This window comes from Lycium ferocissimum, chromosome 6 (assembly GCF_029784015.1).
Source record: "Lycium ferocissimum isolate CSIRO_LF1 chromosome 6, AGI_CSIRO_Lferr_CH_V1, whole genome shotgun sequence".
Taxonomy (NCBI): domain Eukaryota; kingdom Viridiplantae; phylum Streptophyta; class Magnoliopsida; order Solanales; family Solanaceae; genus Lycium; species Lycium ferocissimum.
In genome coordinates this window covers 59935529-59963026 of record NC_081347.1, presented here as the reverse complement: position 1 = coordinate 59963026, position 27498 = coordinate 59935529, and the positions used below count along the sequence as shown (strand labels likewise).

The 27498-nt window shown below is 35.9% G+C and overlaps 1 protein-coding gene and 1 pseudogene across 1 annotated transcript; one reads left to right on the top strand and one right to left on the bottom strand.

Moving 5' to 3' along the window:
• Nucleotides 1-27498, bottom strand: part of LOC132061451 (LEAF RUST 10 DISEASE-RESISTANCE LOCUS RECEPTOR-LIKE PROTEIN KINASE-like 1.1) — an 82732-nt pseudogene that overhangs the window by 32700 nt on the left and 22534 nt on the right.
• Nucleotides 19443-21760, top strand: LOC132059924 (uncharacterized). The gene is made up of 2 exons (XM_059452763.1): nt 19443-19610; nt 20980-21760. The coding sequence occupies exons 1-2, from the start codon at nt 19493-19495 to the stop codon at nt 21750-21752; spliced, it is 891 nt and encodes a 296-aa protein (XP_059308746.1). The 5' UTR covers nt 19443-19492; the 3' UTR covers nt 21753-21760.

Genomic DNA, 27498 nt, shown 5'->3' with positions numbered 1-27498 from the left:
AATGGTTCATGTCCTAAAGTTTCTGCCTTGTTTTAAAAAAATTGTAGCATCTGTTTTTTACCATTGCATACATATCACGAAGTTATGGTAAAATGAAATTAGTATTTGTAGGAAGGGTACAGAAATTCGATCAACATATATACGTCTTCCTTAGGATGGCTAGTAGATAACTGTCAGTTTCATAATGTACGTACATCTAGTAATAAATTGTAGTAGAGATAATTAATTTACAACTTTATCAAGTACACCTATTGTTACTGACTTTTTTAGTTTCGTCTCAAATTAATTATGGTCACAATTTTAGTAAGCGTGGAGTATTATATTATCGATAACAAAATTTTTTTTTTTTCTCTTTACCTAATAATTTGTACGTGTTTATCATGATTTTTCAAGATCAAGTTACATGCATTAGATGCAACATCTTTTTCCATCTTTCAGATATTGCTACAATTTTTCTTATCCTGTACCGATGAAATGGCGTGATCAATTAATATTAAATTAATCATGTTGAAAAGGATTTAGAGTAATAGTTATTAAGATTAGTACCTTGATAAAGGCACATAACCAATCTTAGTATTATTGCCATTATATTAATTTTGTGTTTTTCGTCTAGCCGTCTCAAATGTCAATGCAATTCATATCATAGGTATAAGTCACTTTCATGTTATTATCTGTTTAGATAAATTATTCACAGCTTTCATAAATTTGGATATCAACTTTTTATATTAATAGTTCTATAATATAAAATAGGATATTAAAGGGCCCGATGATAAAACGTTAGCGTTAGCTACAGGTCCTGGAAGGTCGCACTAAAGGATGTGATGTAGATAGCCTAACCTAACACAAGCATTAATGCCCGCTTCCATGGCTCGAACTTGTGGCCTATAGGTCAACAGAGACAACTTTACTGTTGCTCCATAATAAGAAGCTGGAAATTGTTCGATGTAAATAAAAAAGTTAATCAAGGTACTAATCTTAATAACTATTACTCTTCTTGTTCGGAATAGACAAATCATGTAACACTACTACAAAAATTCACATCTTTCCATGGTAGTACCTTGTTATTATAGTTAGTATACTGAGGAAAGTCCTGAAATAAAAAGAGTAGAAGTATCACTAATTATGTGACCAAGTAATCAAACTAACCTATTATAAGAATACAAACCAAATCTTTTTATTGTCCAACTTGGGAAAATTTAACTTATTTTAATTTCTTACGGCACATATGCCATATGGCCATTTAAAATACCAAAATAAGTGGTGATGGCTTGTAATATACAGTGTTTGGTTATTATAGTATATATTTTGACACCTTAAACTTTTGAAGATAAAAACTGAAAATAAAGACGCCGCTAGTAGCAGTGTCTGTCCTAAGTCCATGATGACCACCGGAGCAGAAAATCAAAGACACCAGAAAAGTTATAGAAATTAAAGTCCACAAGGTGGAGTAACAATAAAAAAAACTCTTCAACATAATAAGAGGATTGTAATACGAAAATGTCTAAGGTTATGGTTGACCCAAGGTCCACTGGAAGCCCAAAAAAAAAAAAAAAAAAAAAAAGGTATCATCTTTGACAGAAATAGAAGTCTTTGAACCATATAGGTTATTCGCGATGCAATAATGAAAATTCTAACCTATTTTTTAGGGTAAAAATCTTGAAATCGCTAATTGTAATACTACAAGTATATAACATATAATAAAGCTTCGTTTACTCACTTTTTTTTTATTTTTTTTTATTTTTAAATACACATAAAATGAAGGCAAAAGTGATAAATTATGGATGGGGCTCCTCTCCATTTCCACTATCTCCATTTTCCTCAAATTTCTACTTAGACGAGAGACACATGTCATAGTTAAGAACTAAAGGTTAGGATTTAATTATCCAAAGCAAAATCTTAATCATGGTTAGAATAATTATTTCCTTTATTACTCTAAAAAATTTGTTAATCCCACAATTCTAGCTAAAGTATTTCTCTGATTCATAAATATATTTAATTTTTTCTCATTTTTCCTTCTTTATTACGAGTTCCTTTTTTTTTTTTTTTTTTTTTAACAGGTTTTATTTTTATTTTTGTACAGGTACTAAACTACAATTTCTATATTCTTTTCCCTAATTCATCTTTACATTCCTATCAAATATAAGAGAAATAGGCATCATTAGTTCAGTGGGAAGTAAGAACAGTAAGACCAAATTAAATCAACATTTAAAAGAATTTGTATGATGTTAATTTTCTTTATTTTTGATATAACTCATAGTTACAGAGAATTTTTAGCAATAAAAATGAATAGAATAAGAATTGTCAGTGCTGCCATGTCTTAAACATCCTACGGGAAAAATGTAATTATAGATGAGTTATTACACAATTTGACCAAATGTAGCTATTCATCATATGTGTCATTAAGAAAAAAAGGAACTCGTAATAAAGAAGGAAAAGTGAGAAAAAAATTAAATATATATTTATGAATGAGATAATATTTTAGTTAGAATTGTGTGATTGCCAAATTTTTTTAGAGTAAATAAAGGAAATAATTATTATTCTAACCATGATTAAGATTTTGTTTTGGACAATTAAATCCTAACCTTTAATTCTTAACTATGACACGTGTCTCTCATCTAAGTAGAAACTTGGGAAAAATGGAGAGAAGCTCCATCCATAAATTATCATCGGAATATATATTAAAAAAACATGAACATGAAGGAGCACCACTTGCACGTGTACAACAACGATAAGAAATTAAGGCAGTGAGAACTGAACACTATAATTTTTTTGTAATTTTAAGAATCGACAACAAAAGTGAAAACAAAAGTATCAGAATGGAGAAATTGTCTTCGGAAAGTTAATTCGATTTTTTTTCCAAACAAAAGAGGATTAAAAAAGTTACCTATTAGATATCCCACAAAAGCAAACAATCACACAGAGCTCATTACAAAGTGAAGTTCATTCAATTCAACAATATAAATTGAGTATTTAGATTTACCACTTCAAGTTATATAGGACTTTTGTGAAGAAGCACGTCCGTTTGTGTCAAGAAGAAAGGGAAGTTGTATTGCTGAATGCATCCCTTCGTAGGAAACGGTGTTTGGGACTTTTGCTGAGCCACGTTTTTTTTCTTTTAATTTATAAGTAGGATAATTAGGTTTTTAAGGATATTTTAGTAATTTAACTTTTAAGTTAGGGAGTTCATGCTTTTAATATAAGGGAAAACTACGTATATATACATGGGAGAACTATTTACGAAACGTGACGATAGTTTTCCTTATTTACAAAACATAACGATATTTTATGAAACATGACGGATTTTCATATATTTTTCCTTTTTTTATTTTATTTTCAGAAACTAATTTTTTTAAAAAAAATATTTTAAACTTAAAAAAAAACAATTTATATTTTTTTTGTTCAAAGGCTTCAAAAATTACCTCAAATTTTTGTGTATGAAAGTTGTATGAAATGTGTATGTGTAAGCGAAATTTTTAATATAGTTTTTCATACACAAAATGTGAATGAAATTCTAAGTCTTAAGAGAGATATACACATTTCATTTCATTCTCATACATAAAATTTTGAGCGTAATGTTTAAGCCTTGATCGAGATATACACATTTTATACGTTTTTCATACACAAAATTTGAGCTAATTTTTTAAACCTTGAGCAAGATATACACATTTCATACACAAAAATTTAAGCGATTATTTTAATTAAGTCTTGAATGTTGTATCAAAAGTTGTATACAATGTTGTTGTAGTTGTATTAATTTTAGAGAAATCTAAGATGAACTGTATACACGAAAATGTGAGCGAAATTCTAAGCCTTGAGCGAGATACAAATTTCATACAGTTTTCATACATACAATTTTTAGGTGATTTTTTAAGCCTTGAACGAGATATACACATTTCATACCATTTTCATACACTAAATTTTGAGCGAATTTTTTAAGCCTTGAGCGAGATATACACATTTCATACATAAATTTTTGAGCGAAAAATAATAAACGAAAAAATTAAAAAAAATTAAAAGAATAAAAAAATAAAAAATTTAAAATAAAAAGATTGTAAATTTTTTTTTTTTTTTTTTTTAAAAAGTATGTTTGTTATAGGGTTTGTATGTTATGTTTTGTAAATAGAAAACTATCGTCACATTTCGTAAATATTTCTCCTTAATATGTATATACAGGTAATTCACCCTTAATATTGTCACACCCCGACCTTACTAGGGTGTGATGGGCACCGACCCTCGCGAGTCGAGCGAACCCTTAAACGTTCGCGTTACTAAAACCGTCATTTCGAAAATTTTTAAGAAACATGAAACTTTTCAAAATAGAGATCAACGTTTTTATACGATTTATGAAAACACCTCGCCGTCAATCACCTAACTTTTACCATCCGACAAAAGATTCGAAAGTACACACCCTTTTAACATCTATAACCGATTCGCGTTCCTCGACACCCAATCCACAGGACACTGTCTGCAAAGTCTCTAGAATATACAATTACCATGACATAAATACTTGACTCGGCAACACTCCGAACTGAAATGGAGCTCGCCAATCCCGCGGGAACAACTTCCAGCAAAGTCTTCTCTTCATCTGGGTGTACCTGCGTGGCATGAAACGCAGCCCCCGAAGAAAGGGGGTCAGTACGAAGTATGTACTGAGTATGTAAAGCGGTAACAAATAATAACCATAGCTTAATTTAGAAGAGAGGACACCACAATCAAGCTCATTACCTGCAGCCCTCGCTGGAGGAAACATAAATATACACACGGGGTCTTAGAACGATCCTTCAGTAAATAATGCGAGCGAACGCACGTTCTTCAAGCATACACGATGTAAGTACAGAGTACACCAGTTCTAAAATGCACAGTCTAAATATAGTATCACAACAGTCCCTTCGGACAGCCGCTTCCGGCCTAATAATAATAATAATAATAGTAATGGTAATGATAACAACAATGATAATAATGATAATAGTGATAATAATCCCCTTCGGGTGTGCCGGTCCCGACATACGTCTATCCTGGCCCCTTCGGGCATGCGGTTCCGAAATAAAATGATGGCCCCTTCGGGCATGCCGGTCCAACATACGTCTATCCCGGCCCCTTCGGACATGCGGCCCCGACATAATATTCCTAGCCCCTTCGGGCATGCCACTCGTGACATACGGCTACCCTGGCCCCTTCGGGCATGCCACTCGTGACATAATACTAATCCTAGCCCCTTCGGGCATAATAATAAATAATAATAATAATAATAATAATAATAATAATAACGTTGTGGAATGAAATAGTAAAATCTCGCACCCCCTTCGGAGTGGTTTGAAAAGTCTTATATAATAAGATATCACACTCCCTTCGGAGTGGTTTTGAAAAGTTTAAATAATAAAATCTCGCACCCCCTTCGGAGTGGTTTGAAAAGTTTAAATAATTAAATATCGCACCCCCTTCGGAGTGGTTTTGAAAGGTTAACTTTATATTTTCTTTAATACAATCAACTTCCTTAAAATCATTTGTAAACCGCAAACACGTTTCAAGTAAATCTGAGTTAGCATAAAAAGGTTAACAACCGTATGCACATGCGAGTGGTGAGAAATTAAATGCTTTTCAAGTATCGTTATGGACATCATTCATTATAAAACATCTACGACCATTTCCAAGCAATTCGAGACCGTTTATGGAAGTTAGGGACATTGTGGGCCCACCTTGGGCCAAGCCGAAGTGGCGTACACAAATTACGAACATTAGGCCTTGTGAAGTCGTCTACGAAAGTTTCAAGGCAATCCGGTTCCAATTGTGAAAGTTACAGATATTTAGGCCACTTTTCCAACTACTTAGAGCATATATAATTCAATTCTACTGAATGAAAAAGGAGCAACTTTAGATGCGGATTCCTAAGAGTAGAGTCATCCCCGGGGGTTCGTATTCAACCTATCATACCTAAGACATGCCAAAAGAAAGAAGGGTAAGGCTTTACATACCTTACGGACGTCTTATGCTCGCTTTATCTCCAATCCCGTTTCGCCTAGAATCTGCAAATGGTCACATTTACCAGTTACTATTCATGAAACTTTAACTTTCAATCTTGGTTTAATACTCGTCTACCAAAATTTCGGCAAAGACCTCCCCTAGACGTATAGCACCCCCGAGACGCAGCTCGGCTCAAAATATCAACAACCATACCCATAACAACATCAACATTCAATACCAAACACATTAGAACATAAATAGCCCCTCTTTCTACATAATGCAACAACTTCGACTCCAACTTCACACTTTCAAACTAATATCACCCTTTTCATATTCATTCTCTAATTCAAGGCCATTCAAATACGATTCGGACACATTTCTCATTATTCTACAAAATATACAAAATTTCCATCAAACCATACTTCATCCCAAACTTCTACAAATGCAACAAAACTACAAAATTACACTGTTTTCCTTCCAAGCTCCTTAACAACAACCATAATTCACATTTAGAACCTTACTTCCATACTTGTATAAAAATCATATAAAAATCACATAATTTCCCATAATGACTTACAACCTATTTCAACACCAAATCGACTCGTTAAACATTCACTTACGTCGTAAATGCCACAACAACACAACTAATGCACTAAATAAATTCCATTTCATCTCCCTTCCACTACACTACGGCTCACAGCCATGATTCACCACACACACGCACACACGGTTTCACACACATGCATCACAACTCCATGATTCTTTTCTAATTCCAATCCTCATAACATATAAATTCATTTCATAACACAAAAGCATAGAAATCTTACCTTTTTCTCCAAATTTCAATCCGCCGCAAACGTGGTTCTTTCGCCAAACTAATTATACCACGTCGGAGAGCGTCTTGAGCTTGCTACTAATTCAAGAAGAACAAGATTTTTGAATCAAGATTGAAGCTCCAAGAATTTTTTTCTTTCCTTTTCTTTTCTTTCTCCTCCTTAGCCGATTGCTTCTTTTCTTTCTTGTTCTTGTTTTTGCTTTATGTTTCTTGAAATTTCTTGAACCTTAGCACCCCTTTATATTAATTAGTCATGTGACTAATCACATGACTAATTTTTTTGGGCTTGGCCAACACCATGGCCGGCCACCCTCTCCATTGGGCCTTGATTTTTTTTTTTTTTTTGAGCCCAATTGCTTCATGAATCATATTTTGCAATTACCGAAACGAATTTCCAAAATTCCAATTTTGCCCTTAGGCCTTCTCCAGTGTTCTCGTATCAATATTTTCCATAAATAACAACATACACACCACATAAAGTCAAAACATGGCCTTATTCTTACAAATCACAATTGTGTCCAAATTTCCCGAATGTGCAAAAACACGGGATATAACATCCTCCCCCCCTTTAAAACATTCGTCCTCGAATGTTGAACCCATCGCGTGGGGAAAGATGATAAGTCAGGGAGGTCCTCTTGCCGACTACATACTTGTATTTGTTCGGGGCGCTTGTGAGGGCATTCATCTTCCGACTCCTGCTTTTTCCTTTGCCATTCTTCGATATTACCGTTTTGCCCTTTTTGATTCTTAATATTCACCTTCACTTCCATTCTCCCGACTTACATTTCAGTAATACTTCAATATTCTTATCTCCTCCAACATGCCTCGTCCGCACCGTTGTTTACCACTGTACTTCGTAACTGTTGAGGTCATAGGTCGCTTTCTTTTGTCGACGTCGTCCTTCAGCTGAAATAAAAGGTTAGTACAAGGGACTTCATGTCCTATGACTGGGCTCTATCGCACGATCTTAGATATGACAGAAGGTCAACAACCCCTAGATGCCCCGTAGCCTCCTGTTTATAAATGTGGCGCGCTTCACACCATAAACAGGACTCTACTGGACACGACTTTGCAGACAACCCCTAGGACAGACACGCTCGATACCACTTTGTCACACCCCGACCTTACTAGGGTGTGATGGGCACCCGACCCTCCTCAGAGTCGAGCGAACCCTTAAACGTTCGCGTTACTAAAACCTGTCATTTCGAAAATTTTTAAGAAACATGAAACTTTCCAAAATAGAGATCACTGTTTTTATACAGTTTATGAAAACCTGCCGTCAATCACCTAACTTTTACCATCTGACAGTATCTGAAAGTACACACCCTTTTAACATCTATAACCGATTCGCGTTCCTCGACACCCAATCCACAGGACACTGTCTGCAAAGTCTCTAGAATATACAATTACCATGACATAAATACTTGACTCGGCAACACTCCGAACTGAAATGGAGCTCGCCAATCCCGCGGAACAACTTCCAAAGAAAGTCTTCTCTTCATCCGGGTGTACTGCGTGGCATGAAACGCGACCCCAGAAGAAAGTCCGCACGAAGTATGTACCGAGTATGTAAAGCGGTAACAAATAATAACCATAGCTTAATTTAGAAGAGAGGACACCACAATCAAGCTCATTACCTGTAGCCCTCGGCGAGGAAACATAAATATACACACGGGGTCTTAGAACGATCCTTCGATAAATAATGCGAGCGAACGCACGTTCTTCAAGCATACACGATGTAAGTACGAGTACACCGCTTCTAAAATGCACAGTCTAAATATAGTATCACAACAGTCCGCCGGACAGCCGCTTCCGGCCTAATAATAATAATAATAATAGTAATGGTAATGATAACAACAATGATAATAATGATAATAGTGATAATAATCCCCTTCGGGTGTGCCGGTCCCGACATACGTCTATCCTGGCCCCTTCGGGCATGCCGGTTCCGAAATAAAATGATGGCCCCTTCGGGCATGCCGGTCCAACATACGTCTATCCTGGCCCCTTCGGACATGCTGGCCCCGACATAATATTCCTAGCCCCTTCGGGCATGCCACTCGTGACATACGGCTACCCCGGCCCTAATAAATAATAATAATAATAATAATAATAATAATAATAATAATAATAATAATAATAATAATAATAATAATAATAATAATAATAATAATAACGTTGTGGAATGAAATAGTAAAATCTCGCACCCCCTTCGGAGTGGTTTGAAAAGTCTTATATAATAAGATATCACACTCCCTTCGGAGTGGTTTTGAAAAGTTTAAATAATAAAATCTCGCACCCCCTTCGGAGTGGTTTGAAAAGTTTAAATAATTAAATCTCGCACCCCCTTCGGAGTGGTTTTGAAAGGTTAACTTTATATTTTCTTTAATACAATCAACTTCCTTAAAATCATTTGTAAACCGCAAACACGTTTCAAGTAAATCTGAGTTAGCATAAAAAGGTTAACAACCGTATGCACATGCAGAGTGGTGAGAAATTAAATGCTTTTCAAGTATCGTTATGGACATCATTCATTATAAAACATCTACGACCATTTCCAAGCAATTCGAGACCGTTTATGGAAGTTAGGGACATTGTGGGCCCACCTTGGGCCAAGCCGAAGTGGCGTACACAAATTACGAACATTAGGCCTTGTGAAGTCGTCTACGAAAGTTTCAAGGCAATCCGGTTCCAATTGTGAAAGTTACAGATATTTAGGCCACTTTTCCAACTACTTAGAGCATATATAATTCAATTCTACTGAATGAAAAAGGAGCAACTTTAGATGCGGATTCCTAAGAGTAGAGTCATCCCCGGGGGTTCGTATTCAACCTATCATACCTAAGACATGCCAAAAGAAAGAAGGGTAAGGCTTTACATACCTTACGGACGTCTTATGCTCGCTTTATCTCCAATCCCGTTTCGCCTAGAATCTGCAAATGGTCACATTTACCAGTTACTATTCATGAGACTTTAACTTTCAATCTTGGTTTAATACTCGTCTACCAAAATTTCGGCAGCACCTCCCCTAGACGTATAGCACCCCCGAGACGCAGCTCGGCTCAAAATATCAACAACCATACCCATAACAACATCAACATTCAATACCAAACACATTAGAACATAAATAGCCCCTCTTTCTACATAATGCAACAACTTCGACTCCAACTTCACACTTTCAAACTAATATCACCCTTTTCATATTCATTCTCTAATTCAAGGCCATTCAAATACGATTCGGACACATTTCTCATTATTCTACAAAATATACAAAATTTCCATCAAACCATACTTCATCCCAAACTTCTACAAATGCAACAAAACTACAAAATTACATTGTTTTCCTTCCAAGCTCCTTAACAACAACCATAATTCACATTTAGAACCTTACTTCCATACTTGTATAAAAATCATATAAAAATCACATAATTTCCCATAATGACTTACAACCTATTTCAACACCAACTCGACTCGTTAAACATTCACTTACGTCGTAAATGCCACAACAACACAACTAATGCACTAAATAAATTCCATTTCATCTCCCTTCCACTACACTATGGCTCACGGCCATGATTCACCACACACACACACACGGTTTCACACACATGCATCACAACTCCATGATTCTTTTCTAATTCCAATCCTCATAACATATAAATTCATTTCATAACACAAAAGCATAGAAATCTTACCTTTTTCTCCAAATTTCAATCCGCCGCAAACGTGGTTCTTTCGCCAAACTAATTATACCACGTCGGAGAGCGTCTTGAGCTTGCTACTAATTCAAGAAGAACAAGATTTTTGAATCAAGATTGAAGCTCCAAGAATTTTTTTCTTTCCTTTTCTTTTCTTTCTCCTCCTTAGCCGATTGCTTCTTTTCTTTCTTGTTCTTGTTTTTGCTTTATGTTTCTTGAAATTTCTTGAACCTTAGCACCCCTTTATATTAATTAGTCATGTGACTAATCACATGACTAATTTTTTTGGGCTTGGCCAACACCATGGCCGGCCACCCTCTCCATTGGGCCTTGATTTTTTTTTATTTTTTTTTTAGCCCAATTGCTTCATGAATCATATTTTGCAATTACCGAAACGAATTTCCAAAATTCCAATTTTGCCCTTAGGCCTTCTCCAGTGTTCTCGTATCAATATTTTCCATAAATAACAACATACACACCACATAAAGTCAAAACATGGCCTTATTCTTACAAATCACAATTGTGTCCAAATTTTCCGAATGTGCAAAAACAAATGAGAAATGGAGGAAAAAGACAATGGAAGGAAAATGAAGTTTAAAGCAAAGTTCCTTTGAAAAGGAGCTTTGTACCACATTGGTGGTAGAAAGGGAAAGTTATGTGCTTATATTAGAAAGCACTTCTTCTAGCTCTTAAAGGGTTGAGAAGAGGGACTCCCCTCGCGCCGTCGTCGTCGCTCGGCTTTGGATTTGGATTTGGATTTGGTCAAATGATCTGATTGATTGATAATCTTTTTGGACCAAATTTATTTAAAATTCTATCTTCATTTTCTGAAATTATTTTTTTGATATTTCCGCGGGAAAATATTAATTAGTTAATTAGTAATTAATTAATATTAATATTTTCCAACTTCCCAACGTTCTTATTTTTTCGGAAAAGGCATGGCCTTTCCGAACAGTCACCAAGCCTTTCTGAACAGGCATGTTCGAGGCTATATTAACTGAGGCATTGCCTCATTTTTTAGACTACTGAAATTTTTCCTTGCATTACAAAGTCTGCATTCTTTCCTGCAAATAAAACCTATCGAGTCTTAGTGTGATTTCGTTCCCGAATTTGAATTTGTCGAAGTCGTAGGCGTTTGAGGTACCGCCACTCCTACGACAAAGTATATCCGTTATATCCCGGGAGGAAATAATCCATAACCTCGGGTACACAAGTGAGGGGGTTAAATTCCTTAAGGACACACGGGAATTCGTGGTCTCGGATTTTCTTCATTTCGCAATTTTTCCAAATTTACATACTTTCGTTTTCGTTTTTTTTTTTCCCCGACCGGTTTTTTCCAGTTCGGTTCCGGTTTTTACGATTCAACACGGACGGGCAACAAGCTTAAGGAATTTAAAACGTTATTTCTGTGTTCATTTGTTGTTGATTAAAACATTACAGAACGTTACAGGAGAAGAAAAAAAAATTATTTACATAAAACAAGCTGATCGTCCGGTAAAATAAAAGAAACTTGTATCTTTTTTTGGTTTGCATGTAACGAACTTGTATGTTGTTTGGAGACTAAAATCTTCGGATTTTCTACTCCGCTTGAGATTAAAGTTTTCAGAACTTTCTACTCATGTGGGTACTTGATTTGAAGATATAAAAACTTCATCAAGTATAAAACATACAGTCATTCTGTTTGAAGGTTGTTTTTTTTTAAATTCTGTTGTGTAAATTTGATTCGGTTTGAAGAAATAAAATCTTCACCGTTTATTAAAATTTTCTGTTGTTTCATACTCAGAAATGGGAGACCAAACTCCAAATTTGAATGCTACTCGCATCAGTATCGCCACACCGGCCCCGTGGTTGGTTCTACGAGCAATGCCGCGTCCTCCAACGTACCGCACCAAAGACCGCTCCGGCAGGAAGCCGGAAAATTCACCGGGATTGATTTCAAACGATGGCAACAAAAGATGTTCTTCTATTTAACTACTCTAAGCCTTCAAAAGTTTATTAAGGAGGACGTTCCGGTTCCGCCGGATTCAACACCTGAGAATGAACGTTTTGTTGTAATTGAGGCATGGAAGCACTCAGATTTTTTGTGCAAGAATTATATTCTTAGCGGACTGGAGGATGATCTTTACAACGTCTATAGTAATGTGGGAACATCAAAAGAACTATGGGATGCGTTGGAAAAGAAATATAAAACAGAAGATGCTGGCTTAAAGAAGTTTATCGCTGCCAAGTTTTTGGACTACAAAATGATAGATGGCAAGTCTGTTGTTACTCAAGTTCAAGAGTTGCAGGTTATCATCCATGATCTCCTCGCTGAAGGTATAAATCTAATTAATACCTTTGTCAAAAGTATTCGGGCGCCGTTACTTACATGTTATTTGTTGTAGGTTTGGTGATTAGTGGGGCGTTTCAAGTTGCGGCGGATAGAGAAGTTGCCTCCTTCATGGAAGGACTTCAAAAATTACTTGAAACACAAGCGAAAGGAGATGACACCGGAAGATCTCATCGTCCGGTTGAGAATCGAGGAAGATAACAAGGCGAGGAGAAAAAGGCAAATGGGAGATCAACCATGGGGAGCACATATTGTTGAAACCGCCCCAACTAATATGAAAAAGAGGAAAAAGGCATCGGGACCAAGGAACTATCCCAACAAGAAGAAATTCAAGGAAACGCCACAATTGTGGAAAAATCGGACACAAAGTCACAGATCGTCGTGCTCCGAAAAAGGAAAAGAAGAAGGGTCAGGCTAATATGGTTGAAACAAACGAGGAGGTTGATGACTTGTGCGCTATGTTGTCTGAGTGCAACCTAGTGGGAAATCCGAAAGAGTGGTGGATTGACTCTGGCGCCACTCGCCACATTTGTGCTGTTAGAGAAGCCTTTGCTTCATATGCTCCCGCCGGGCCCGACGAAACAATATATATGGGAAATTCTGCAACGGCCAAAATTGAAGGTTATGGAAAGATACTGCTGAAAATGACCTCTGGCAAGGTGGTGACTCTCAACAACGTCTGTCATGTTCCTGAAATTAGGAAAAATCTAGTATCTACCGGACTTCTAGTGAAGAACGGTTTTAAGTGTGTTTATGTTTCTGACAAGGTTGTAATAAGTAAGAACGAGATGTACATAGGAAAAGGTTACCTCACGTGAGGGCCTTTTCAAACCGAATGTAATGGTTGTTGCTAATAATAAAGTTTACGCTTCGTCTTACTTGCTTGAGTCAAATGATTTATGGCATTCACGTTTAGGACATGTCAATTATAAAACCTTGCGAAAAATGATTAGTTTGGAAGTATTGCCTAAGTTTGAATGCAATCAATCAAAATGTCAAATCTGTGTTGAATCTAAGTATGTTAAACATCCTTATAAGTCAGTTGAAAGGAATTCAAGTCCTTTAGACTTAATCCATACGATATTTGTGACATGAAGTCAATTCCATCTCGCGGTGGAAAGAAGTACTTTATAACTTTTATTGACGATAGTACTCGGTATTGCTACGTTTATTTACTTAATAGTAAAGATGAAGCAATTGAAGCATTCAGCAAGATAAAAGCGAAGTTGAGACTCAACTTAACAAAAAGATTAAAATGATAAGGAGTGATAGGGGCGGTGAATATGAATCTCCTTTTGAACAAATATGTTTGGAATATGGCATTATTCATCAAACAACTGCCCCTTACTCGCCACAATCAAACGGAATTGCGGAGAGGAAAAATAGAACATTGAAAGAAATGATGAATGCCCTGTTAATAAGTTCGTTTACCCCGTAACTTGTGGGGGAAGCTATTCTAACAACCTAGCCGAATACTCAATCGAGTGCCCCATAGCAAAACAAAATCTATTCCATACGAAAAGTGGAAAGGAAGGAAGCCCAATTTGGAATACTTCAAAGTGTGGGGGTGTTTGGCCAAGGTGCAAGTTCCTAAACCCAAAAGGGTAAAAATAGGACCTAAAACCGTTGATTGTGTTTTCATAGGATATGCCACAAATAGTAAGGCATATCGATTTCTGGTTCACAAATCAGAAAATCCCGACATTCAAGTGAATACGGTAATTGAATCAGATAATGCTGACTTCTTTGAAACCATATATCCGTATAAAAAGGAATGTGAGTCGTCTAGCAAAGAATCTAAACGACCTCGGGAAGAAACAAAGGAAAATATTCCTGATGAGGAAAATCCAAGACGTAGCAAACGTCAAAGGACGACTACTTCCTTTGGACCAGAATTTCTAACATTTTTGTTGGAAAATGAGCCTCGAACTTTCAACGAAGCTATGTCTTCATCGGAAGCTCAATTTTGGAAAGAGGCAATCAATAGTGAGATAGAATCCATATTGAACAACCATACTTGGGAATTGGTTGATCTTCCCCCAGGGAATAAACCTTTAGGTTCCAAATGGATTTTCAAGCGGAAAATGAAAGCTGATGGTACTATTGATAAATATAAAGCAAGACTAGTTGTTAAAGGGTTTAGACAACGAGAAGGTCTTGATTACTTTGATACATACTCGCCGGTAACAAGGATTACATCTATTCGGGTGTTAGTAGCGTTAGCCGCCGTGTACGGTCTTGAAATCCATCAAATGGATGTGAAAACAGCCTTCTTAAATGGAGAGTTGGAGGAAGAAATTTACATGGAACAACCCGAAGGGTTGTAGTTCCGTGGAAAGAGAAGAAGGTGTGTCGACTTGTTAAGTCTCTTTACGGACTAAAACAAGCACCCAAACAAGGCATGCAAAATTTGACCATACGATCTTTGTCAAATGGATTCAAGATAAATGAGTGTGATAAATGTGTCTACATTAAGAACACTCCGAACCACGTAGTCATTGTTTGTTTATACGTGGATGATATGTTAATAATGAGTAACGACATTGCTAACATAAATGCTACTAAGCGCATGCTTGCTAGTAAGTTTGATATGAAAGACTTAGGAGTTGCCGATTTAATTCGGGAATTAAAATCCATAAGACTCCTCAAGGTCTAGCATTGTCTCAATCTCATTATATTGAAAAAGTACTTGAAAAGTTCAAGTATTTGGACTTTAAAGTTGCAAAGACGCCAATTGATTTGCACCTTGCTCTTGCAAAGAATAAAGGTGAAAGTTATTCTCAATTGGATTATGCCAGAGTGTTGGGAAGTTTGATGTATATCATGAATCGTACGCGACACGATATTGCGTGTGCTATAAGTAAACTAAGTCGCTACACTAGTAATCCCGACCAAAATCATTGGTGGCAATGAAACGAGTTTTGGGGTATTTGAAACATACTCAAAACTTTGCTTTGCATTATAACGGGTATCCCGCAGGTTGTTGAAGGATACGGTGATGCAAATTGATCACCGGTTCAATCGAAACTAAATCCACAAGTGGATACGTTTTTACTATAGGTGGAGGAGCGTTGTCTTGGAAGTCATCCAAACGGACATGTATCGCCCGCTCTACAATGGAATACGAATTCATAGCTCTAGACAAAGCCGGTGAAGAAGCTGAATGGCTCCGGAATTTCTTAGAAGATATTCCATTTTGGCCCAAACCGTTGGCTCCTATATGCATACATTGCGATAGCCAAGCGGCAATAGGAAGAGCCGGGAGCGTTATGTACAACGGAAAGTCTCGTCACATACGACGAAGACATAATACCGTTAGACAACTACTCTCTAGTGTTATTATCACAATCGACTATGTTAAGTCAAGAGATAATGTGTCGGATCCACTAACTAAAGGCCTAACTAGAGAAGTGGTTGAAAGATCATCGAGGGGAATGGGACTATGGCCGAGGACAAGTCATCGTGACGGTAACTCTACCTAGAAGACTGGAGATCCCAAGATCTAGGTTCAAAGAGATCAAACAAAGTCATTGATGACGGTTCAACATTGTCACAATAACTTTTTGGTCCATTCTCGTGATGAGACAATGTTCGGTACATCGTGATAAAGCATTAAGGCTTTTTAATGGTTTCTAAGTTTGATACGGGGTATATCAAATAGTGTATCTACGAGATGACACGTTTAGAAATCACCTATGTAAGTGTGAAGTGTAAGCCGCTTCAAGGAGAACTCTGTAAGGCCAGTTCTCTACGCACTTATGAACCAGGAAGTGTTCATGGCTGAAACGAACAAAACAATGAGAACCAAAGACGGTTAAAGGGTTAATTGTGTGACATATGGTTGTCTAGGTATACACCAAAGCTCGACGGTTCAAAGATATCAAATCTACCGATTGACCGAGTATATCCGACATATGCTCACTACGGAAAGTTCAAAGAGAAATCTACTTATCCAGATGCAATTAATCCTTGCCTACGAATCACACGCTTTTTGTCATGCATGTTTTTCATCATATAGCCATTCCCCATTCATGTGGGGGATTGTTAAAGCTAGTTAATGATTGAAGCTAGCTAAGTTGGTGTGAATGAGAAATGGAGGGAAAAAGACAATGGAAGGAAAATGAAGTTTAAAGCAAAGTTCCTTTGAAAAGGAGCTTTGTACCACATTGGTGGTAGAAAGGGAAAGTTATGTGCTTATATTAGAAAACACTTCTTCTAGCTCTTAAAGGGTTGAGAAGAGGGACTCCCCTCGCGCCGTCGTCGTCGCTCGGCTCGGCTTCGGCTTTGGATTTGGATTTGGATTTGGTCAAATGATCTGATTGATTGATAATCTTTTTGGACCAAATTTATTTAAAATTCTATCTTCATTTTCTGAAATTATTTTTTGATATTTCCGCGGGAAAATATTAATTAGTAATTAATTAATATTAATATTTTCCAACTTCCCAACGTTCTTATTTTTTTCGGAAAAGGCATGGCCTTTCCGAACGATCCTGACCAAGCCTTTCGAACGAGCATGTTAGAGGCTATATTAATCGAGGCATTGCCTCATTTTTTAGACTATTTTTTTTTTTTTCCTTGCATTACAAAGTCTGCATTCTTTCCTGCAAATAAAACCTATCGAGTCTTAGTGTGATTTCGTTCCCGAATTTGAATTCGTCGAAGTCGAAGGCGTTTGAGGTACCGCCACTCCTACGACAGGTATATCCGTTATATCCTGGGAGGAAATAATCCATAACCTCGGGTACAGTGAGGGGGTTAAATTCCTTAAGGACACACAGTGAATTCTGTGGTCTCGGATTTCTTCATTTCTGCAATTTTTCCAAATTTACATACTTTCTGTTTTCGTTTTTTTTTTCCCCGATTTTTTCCGGCTTCGGTTCCGTTTTTTACGATTCCGAACACGGACGGGCAACACCACTTGGATCGGATCACCCATCATGCTAACTGCAGATTTATCAAATTTAAAAAGTCATTAATTGCTACCGGACATATAGAGTTAACAATGGTTTTCCCTAGTTAATATAGTGGTGCAAATAGGCCAAAGAAGTTTCGGGCAGAGGTGAATAAGTAGGCAGAATACGTCGCAACTTCAGTTTACTGAGGACATGATCCTTGATAGGAGGGTATGAAGGTCGAGTATCAGCGTAGAAAGTTAGTAGATTGCCGCACAGATCTCTTTTCCGTACCAAGAGTATTAGTAGCTTTTTTTGTTTGCTTATTCTTAGATCTCTAGGGCTAACTGCTTGTTTGTTTCATTTCATTTATCTTATTATTTTGCTGTTGTTAGTGCCTTTTATTACAGCTGCCTTTTCATCTTTCCTTGAGCCGAAGGTCTATCGAAAACATCTCTACCTTTACAAGATAGGGGTAAGGTCTGCGTAGACTCTACCCTCCCCAGATTCTACCAGGTGTGATTATACTGGATATGTTCTTCTTGTAATTTCTAGACATTGAGAGTTGATAAATGATTTTACGAGTCACATTATAAAGGTAATTGAAAATAACTATAACCATACATAATCTGTGAAATGAGTAACATATAAAATAAGTCAAATAACCTTCTCTATACATCAAGTTAAATTGCATCAACTGTGTAAAAAATTCATTTACTCTGTCAATGATTATAAAATAATTTCCTTTCCAAAATATCTGAAATAACGACAGCAGAGTGGAAAATCTTCAACCAGGGGCGGTCATACGTGGTTTCAAGTGGGTTCATATGAACCCACTTCGTTGAAAAATAACACTATATATACATGCATATTTAATCTGTTTTTAAAAAATATATATGTATATACAGTGTTATTTATATCTTTCTTATATATTTAACCCACTTGGTAAAAATCCTAGGTCCGCCACTATCTTCAACCGTAACTGTTTTGCACAACCAAACCGAGCAAATAATCCTTTTGTCCCTTTTGGCAATTAAAAATGTGGAAAAGAATTCTATAAATCAACTCGAGGACCACTTCATTAAAAACTTGTCTAAAACCCATTATATCCATTTCTTCAATAATTTGTGAGTTATGGCAGGAAGGCGGAATCTTGAAGGCTGCACTGCCCTTGTTACTGGTGGCTCTCGAGGCATAGGGTGAGTTTTTAATTTTTATCATTGGTTTTGGATTCTTGATTTATGGTAGAAAAATCTGCAATTTAAATCAAGTTTATATATAGTGTAGTATTTAACCAAAAATACTAGTTTAGAAAACTTACGAGTTTCTCCTTTGCAGAAGCGAATCTGCAATAACTACAACCCGTGTCACGGTCATTGAGAATCCACCTAGATATCATCTAGAAGATGAGGAGTGTTTTCTTTGTAAACCCTAGCTAACTGTCATATTAAAGGAAAAACTTTTTTTTTTTTCCATCACTCATAATAGTGTATTTTTACGTTATAAGTAAGCGGGAGAACAAGCTATTGAGATAACAAGCTAATTAGCACCCTTTATGGATGGATCGGCCCAATACATGTTTCCAAAATATAGTATGTAAGTTAAAGTTCAACACTTAAACTTTTAATGGTCCCTATACAAAGGGAGATAAACTCCCAACTTCTCCACATATTGCAACTGCCCATTTCTTCATAAAACTGCCGCCCTTTATGTATGAAAACTGCCAAAAACTGTTCTTGATAGGAAACAGTTATATATATAGCATAATTCGATTATGATCCCTAAGCACAATTCTTCTCTAAAATTCACACCATCTAAAAGTAAGGTTGAGTGCTTAGAAGACTCACCGGAATTGAAAAACAACGCCAGCGACTCCGTTACAATGGCTGGAGGTGAGCCACACTTTTTCCGCTACACTATTGCTCTATAATGTCTTACATTTGGTATCAGAGAATCCGTTTTACCTCTACCTTGTTAATTTGGGAATCTGAAAAAATTTATCAAAATCGGGTTGTTACAGATCCTCATGAACAGATCTGCAGTTTGAAACTTTTGATAAATTCTAATACTAAAAATCATTAAGAAACTGATTTTCTGATATTGCGGTGTTTTTAAACTGTGTTTTCACCGTCTGTAATGGTGAAAATTTTGTTGGGTCTAAAAATGATTTTTTAAATCGGGTTGAGATGACCCAACCCGATGATGAAGATGATACAGTGTGAAAGAGAAATTTTCTGTGCATCCTTTTCTCTTTTTCTTCTTGATAAAGACAAAGTGGGTCCCATGGCTAAGATGACTTACTTCATCCATTATGTAAAACCTTTTTTTATTAACTTTTTCAATAGGAAAAGACAATAATGTGATAATAAAGTAAAAATGGAGTGGGCTTTAATCTTTGTCTTGTTGATATCATTGAGAAATACTGCTCCAGTTATTATTTTTATTTGCCTATTACACCTCTTTTCGTGCAAAGTATTTAGAGATAAATCTATTGCATAATGTTTTGGCAATGAAGTATGGATAAATTTTAATTTGATGTCTAGTGATCCATATAATTTTATTTAATTAAGATTTAGCCACAACAATCTTAATTAAATGGAAGTACATATCAAGTTTAGGCTCACATAAGGAATTATAGACATTAAATAAGGACTAATGTCTAAGTGATCTATAATTTTATTTGATTGAAGATTAGCCACAACATCTTTAGTTGAATGAAATTTTAAAGTTAAGGATCACATAAAGAAATTTTAGACATTAGAATTGTGATTAATTATGCACGATATAATAACTCAAGTACCTTTATTATTAGGTTGCATAATTAATTAGGATAAAATATTAAATACTTTTCATAATTACTCATAGGAATTATGAATGAGAGTTTAATAGATTTATCATAAAGATAGAATATCCTGCTAGTAAATTGATAATTCTATCGTAAAGAATGAATCTAATTGAACTAAAAATTTAGCCCACAGGCAATTTCTATGTCAGTAGATTCAATTTATATTATTTGCCTCAAATTTATTAAGCAGGTACTCCCTCTATTTCAATTTATGTGAACCTATTTCCTTTTTAGTCCGTGCCAAAGTGAATGACCTCTTTCCTAATTTGGAAACAAATTCACTTTATAAAATTTACCACACAAATATTCAAGACTTATTTTGAACCACAAGTTTCAAAAGTCTTCACTCTTTCTTAAATGTCGTGTCCATAAACGGGTTCACATAAATTGAAACGGAGGGAGTATATTTTTTGCAGTTATGCAACCTGCGAATTTCTCTGATATTTGTGATATTCCCGAACTGAATGATGAGAACTATAAGATCTGGAAGGAGATAATTCTTCTTCACTTAGGGTGCATGGACATTGATTATGCTATCAGGAAAGACGAATCACCTATTAATGAAATTAGCACTCAAGCTGAGATTGCTCTTCATGAACAATGGGAGCGCTCGAACCGTTTGAGTGTTATGTTCATTAAGACCAAAATCTCTGCTGGTATTCATGATTCTGTCGAACAATATAACAATGTCAAGGTATTACTGAAGGCTATTGATGAACAGTTTGAGACTTCAGATAAGGCACTTGCTAGCACCCTGATTATGAAATTCTCATCAATGAGGCTCACCAGTGTGAGAGGTGTGCATGAGCACATCATGAAAATGCAAGACTTAGCGGCTCAACTAAAGACTCTTGAGGTTGAAATGTCTGAAACTTTTCTTGTGCACTATATTTTGAACTCTCTTCCTTTACAGTACGACCCCTTTAAGATCTCCTATGACACACATAAAGATAAATGCTCTATTAATGAATTTATGGCCATGTGTGTTCAAGAGGAGGGCCGATTGCTGATGAAAACAAGAGAAAGTGCATTCATGGATACTCAAGAAAAGAAGAACTATCAAGCCAATAAGAAGTGGAAAGGAAAAGCACCACTTGAACCTGAATCTGATATCAAGAAAGAATCCATGTGTCGCTTCTGTAGAAAGAAGGGGCACATAAAGAAGGATTGTATCAAGTATCAGAAATAGCTTGAGAAGAAAGGTACTTCAATCTCTCTTGTATGTTCTGAAGCTAAGATGGCTAATGTTAATCATAACATGTACTGGATTGATTCTGCTTCTACAATCCATACTACGAATTCATTGCAGAGATTAAAAAACCTACGGAAGCCAGTGGGAGCTGAGCGAAGCATCTATTTTGGAAACAAGATGCAGTCGCATGTGGAAGCTATTGGGACATGCACTTTAGTTCTTAGCAGTGGTTTCATTTTAGAGTTAGAAAGGACCTTTTATAAACCTAACTTTTCTAGGAATTTAATTTCAGTTTCAAGACTGGTGCCATTGGGATATTCCTTCTTTCTAGAAGGTTATTTCAATCTATTTTATAAATCTAAACTTGTTGGAAATGGTGCATTTGCTGATGGTCTTTTCTCTATAAAATTACAAAATGATTCCACTCATAATGCTATGCATGCCCAAACTGGTACTAAACGTTGTGTTATGAATGAAGATTCCTCTATTTTATGGCATCGGAGATTAGGACATACCTCCATAGATATAATCAAGAGATTAGTAAATGATGGAGTACTTAGTACTTTAGATTTTACTGATTTCTATACTTGTGTGGACTGTATTAAAGGCAAGCAAACCAACAAGTCAAAGAAAGGTGCCAAGAGGAGTTCAACCATATTAGAAATCATACATTCAGATATATGTTGTACAGACATGAATGCATACAGTCAGAAATACTTTATAACCTTTATAGATGATTACTCACGATACATGTATCTCTACATGCTTCATAATAAAAGTGAAGCATTAGAAGCCTTTAAAGTTTTCAAGGCTGAAGTAGAGAAACAATGTGGAAAGAAAATTAAGATTGTGAGAACTGATAGAGGTGGTGAGCACTATGGTAGATACACTGAGGATGGATGAGCCCAAGGTCCTTTTGCGAAGTTTCTTCAAGAAAATGGGATTGTTGCCCAATACACTATGTCTGGTTCTCCAGATCAAAATGGTGTAGCAGAAAGAAGAAATCGAACATTATTGGACATGGTGCGTAGTATGCTAAGTAGCTCTAAGTTACCTAAGTCCTTATGGATTGAAGCTCTTAAGACGGCAGTGTATATATTAAATCGAGTTCCAACTAAGGCTGTCCCAAAGACACCTTTTGAGTTGTTCAAAGGTTGGAAACCGAGTTTAACACATGTACGCGTATGGGGATGCCCGTCTGAGTTAGAATCTACAACCCACAAGAAAAGAAACTGGATCGTAGGACCATTAGTGGATATTTCATTGGATATGCCGAAAGGTCTAAAGGATACAGATTCTATTGTCCATCTAACAACACTAGAATTGTGGAATCAAGAAATGCAAAGTTTCTTGAGAATGACTTGATTAGTGGGAGTGATCAATTTCAGAATACAAATTATGTAAGAGATCAACCTTCTACTTCAAGAGAAAGATTGGTTATCATTCATAACACCCCTCAAGTATAATCGGGTGTTGAGCAAACAATGAATGAGATTCCACAAGCTGCTGAAAATATTCTAGTAGATCAAGTTGTTCAAGAAATTCCAAAAATTATTGAACAACAAGTTGAACAACATGATCCTCAGGAAAATGTTGACACAACATTAAGGAGATCTACTAGAGAAAGAAAATCAGCAATTCCTAGTGACTATGTTGTGTATTTGCAAGAATCTGACATTGGAGTCGAAAATGATCCTGAGTCTTTTTCACAAGCAATGAGTTGTAAAGAGTCAGAATTTTGGTACAATGCCATGAAAGAAGAGATGAATTCCATGAAAAGTAACGAAGTCTGGGATCTTTTCGTGTTGCCTAATGGTGTAAAAGACATTGGATGTAAATGGGTCTTTAAAACTAAAAGGGAGCATCAGGCAACATAGAAAGATATAAAGCAAGACTCGTTGCTAAAGGATTCACTCAAAGGGAAGGAATTGACTACACAGAGACTTTCTCTCCTGTGTCTAAAAAGGATTCCTTGCGCATCATATTGGCATTAGTAGCCCATTTTGACTTAGAATTGCAACAGATGGATGTGAAAACCGCATTTCTCAATGGTGATCTAGAGGAAGAGGTTTATATGAAAAAACCTGAAGGATTCTCCTCTAGCAATGGTGAGCACTTGGTATGCAAGCTAAAGAAATCCATATATCGACTAAAACAAGCCTCCCGTCGATGGTACTTAAAATTTCATAATGTTATCTCTTCATTTGACTTTGTTGAGAACATTATGGATCAATGTATATACCTGAAGGTCAGTGGGAGTAAAATTTGTTTCTTAGTTCTATATGTGGATGATATCTTGCTTGCATCTAATGATAAGGGAATGCTACATGAAGTGAAACAATTTCTCTCTAAGAATTTTGATATGAAAGACATGGGTGATGCGTCTTATGTCACTGGCATTAAAATTCATCGAGATAGACATCAAGGTATCTTAGGTCTATCTCAAGAAGCCTAAATCAATAAAATTTTAGAGAGGTTTCGGATGAAAGACTGTTCACCAAGTGTAGCTCCCATTGTGAAGGGTGACAGGTTCAATTTGAATTAGTGCCCGAAGAACGATCTTGAAAGGGAACAAATGAAAGATATTCCATACGCTTCCAATCTTCTCCTCCAATGTTGGAAGCTTGATGTATGCTCAGGTTTGCACAAGACCTGACATTGCATTTGTTGTTGGAATGTTGAGAAGATATCAGAGTAATCCAGGTCTTGACCACTGGAGAGCTGCAAAGAAAGTCTTAAGATATCTTCAAGGGACAAAAGACTACATGCTTATGTACAAACGATCAGATGATTTGGAAGTCATTGGCTATTCCATTTTGATCGATTCGTACTATGCTGGTTGTGTTAATTCATGCAAATCAACTTCAGGATACATTTTTATGTTAGCCGGTGGAGCTATATCTTGGAGGAGTGGCAAACAGACTCTGATTACTACTTCCACTATGGAGGCTGAGTTCGTTTCTTGTTTTGAAGCTACCTCACATGGTGTATGGTTGAAGAGTTTCATTTCTGGGCTTAGAATTGTGGACTCTATCTGTAAGCCACTAAGGTTATATTGTGATAATTCAGCTGCTATCTTTATGGCTAAGAATAACAAAAGTGTAGTCGAAGTAAGCATATCGACATCAAGTATCTAGCCATAAGGGAACATGTTAAAGATAAGAAAGTGGTCATTCAACACGTTAGCATTGAACTGATGTTAGCTGATCCTTTAACTAAAGGCATGCCACCGCATAAATTTAAGGATCATGTAGTCACAATGGGACTTAGTTCCCCTATGTAAAATTTCATAATAACAACGAATATTGTTGAAACTCTACTTTACATGATATTTCTCGTATTTGTTACTGTGTGCACATTCAGTTTATTCGGAGAAATATCTCTAAAGTATGGACCTAGAACAAACATTGGGTTTATTCATTAAGTAATATGGGCTAAATCTTAGAGGCATAATACATTGTGATACATGGAAGATACTACTTGGTCTTAGAGGAACTATTGCCATGATTCATGTATAATGATTCTCTTTAGTAACTGTAACTTTGGGTATTATGTAATACAGACCAAGTGGGAGAATGTAAGTTAAAGTTCAATACTTGAACTTTGTAATGGCCCGTATAAAAAGGGAGATAAACTCCCAACTTCTCCACATATTGCAACTGCCCATAACTTCAGAAAACTGCCGCCCCTTATCTATGGAAACTGCCGAAAACTGTTCTTGATGGGGACAGTAATATATATGGCATAATCCGGTTCTGGTCCCTAAGCACAAATCTTCTCTAAATCTCACACCATCTAAAAGTAAGGTTGAGTGCTTAGAAGACTCACCGGAATTGAAAAACAACGCCGACGATAACTCCGACGACTCGGTTACAATGGCTAGAGGTAAGCCACACTTTTTCCGCTGCGCTATTGCTCTATAATGTCTTATATCTTCTACTTTTTCTTCAAGCCTTACAGTTATATGTTCTATAATTTTTGTAGTGGTTACCAGGGCACATGTAGGTTACAAAAAAGAACATATCCAAATAAGTGTGAGGATTGTTGGTAAGGTAATTCTACTCATTATTTGCTATCTGATTCTCTCTCTTTTCCGTTGTGGTGAGAGAAAAAGAAAGACTTTTAAATGTTTTTGTCTAAAACAAGTCATTGAAATTTCTGTGGGTATAAATCATCTCACAAAACGTTTGAAGTTTAAAATTGAATTGTTATTCCCTCTGTCCATTTCTACCTGTCCTGTATTGACTTGGCACACCCCTTAAAGAACATAAATAGAATGATAATTTTACTATATCACCCCTAATTATTACTAAGCCATCTAATGATTGAAATCAATAAAACATACTTTAAAAGTCGTGCAACCACTAAGAATTCCTTTAACTTTTCAATCCAGTACTTAATAATAAGGGTAACATATGTATGAAATGGTAAATTATCTCTTGGTTTTCCAAACTGGACAAGTAAAAAAGGACAACTATTTTTAGTAGACAGGACAACTAAAAATGAAGGAGGGAGTACTAAATATAGAAAAATATAGTGTCACATAAATTAAGACGGAGGGAGTAATATAAATTTACCGTTTCTGCATATTGAATTTAATTTACGCACTGAAAACTTGAAAAAAAAAAAAAAAACATAGTAGAATCGAAGTAGAACATATTTTTTTACGCATGGATTAATGTTATTGGTGATTCACTCTTGCTTGTAAATTATTGTAATGTAATACATATGTGAGGCAGTCAGGGAATCAAATATTGATCGGGATGAGGCGGTTAGAAAACTAAAATAGATTGCGCATAGATATGATGAGGGGGAGTCGTTACGTACTTAAAAGAATACAAACTAAATGTGAATGTGTGAATGGTGCACAATTAAAAAAATTCTCCATATATAATTCATTGGTGCATGTCGCAATTTTTTAAAGGTGTCTGCTTTGATAATTCAATAGTATGTGCAATCGAAAGCATTTCTCGTGCAACGCACTAACATAGAGACTAGTCTATACTATATTAAAAGCACGAAAGACTTTAGAAATGTTGATTGAACTTTTTGCCCTGCATTAAAAGACTTTATAATAGACAAAATCGTCATTTACTATTTTATGGGATGAGCTTAAAAATACAAAATAAAGTATTTTATTGAGAAAAACAAAATTGCCTCCGGACCAAAAAGGAAAAAAGAAGGGAATAAGTAGGAAATTCCTTCTTCAACTAATTTTCCTTACAAAGAGTACCGTAGGTTAAAAAAGGGAAAAGGAATTAATAGGAGAATAAGTAGAAACTTACTATTTAATATATCCCTATTAAAAAGTAGTAGTCAAATTAGGATAACGAGTTCTAAAATAGGACTATATGGTCAGCTATACTATTCTCAATTTTAATAGAAAAGCAATTGGTTCTTTACATAATTTTTTGTGTTTTGGTTGTTAGCCTATGTATCTACCGGTAGCGAGGGAGCAAATATACCTTGATAATGCAAATTGCAGGTAAGAATTGTAGCCGAATAATGAATATTTAGTGTATACATGAGTTTCTCCAATAGATCGTAGTTTACTGACAGCTGAATTTTATTTCAATTTTGATTAATCTTTTCGTAGTTGTTTCAGCATTGGCAGTTGCAATAGCTATTATGATTACAGTCCGTTTGATTGCTCATATTTTGATTTTTAAGAATTTAAATTATGTGAAGTTTATACAAGATCCTGTTGTAGCTTACCAGTTAGGCACATGTTCTTTACATAATT

Excerpts from the sequence above, each read along its gene's own strand:
- LOC132059924 (XM_059452763.1), top strand. The coding sequence starts at position 19,493 with ATGATCCCTAAGCACAATTCTTCTCTAAAATTCACACCATCTAAAAGT. Across the intron at positions 19,611-20,979 it reads CTCCGTTACAATGGCTGGAG|TTATGCAACCTGCGAATTTC; the intron begins GTGAGCCACACT and ends TATTTTTTGCAG.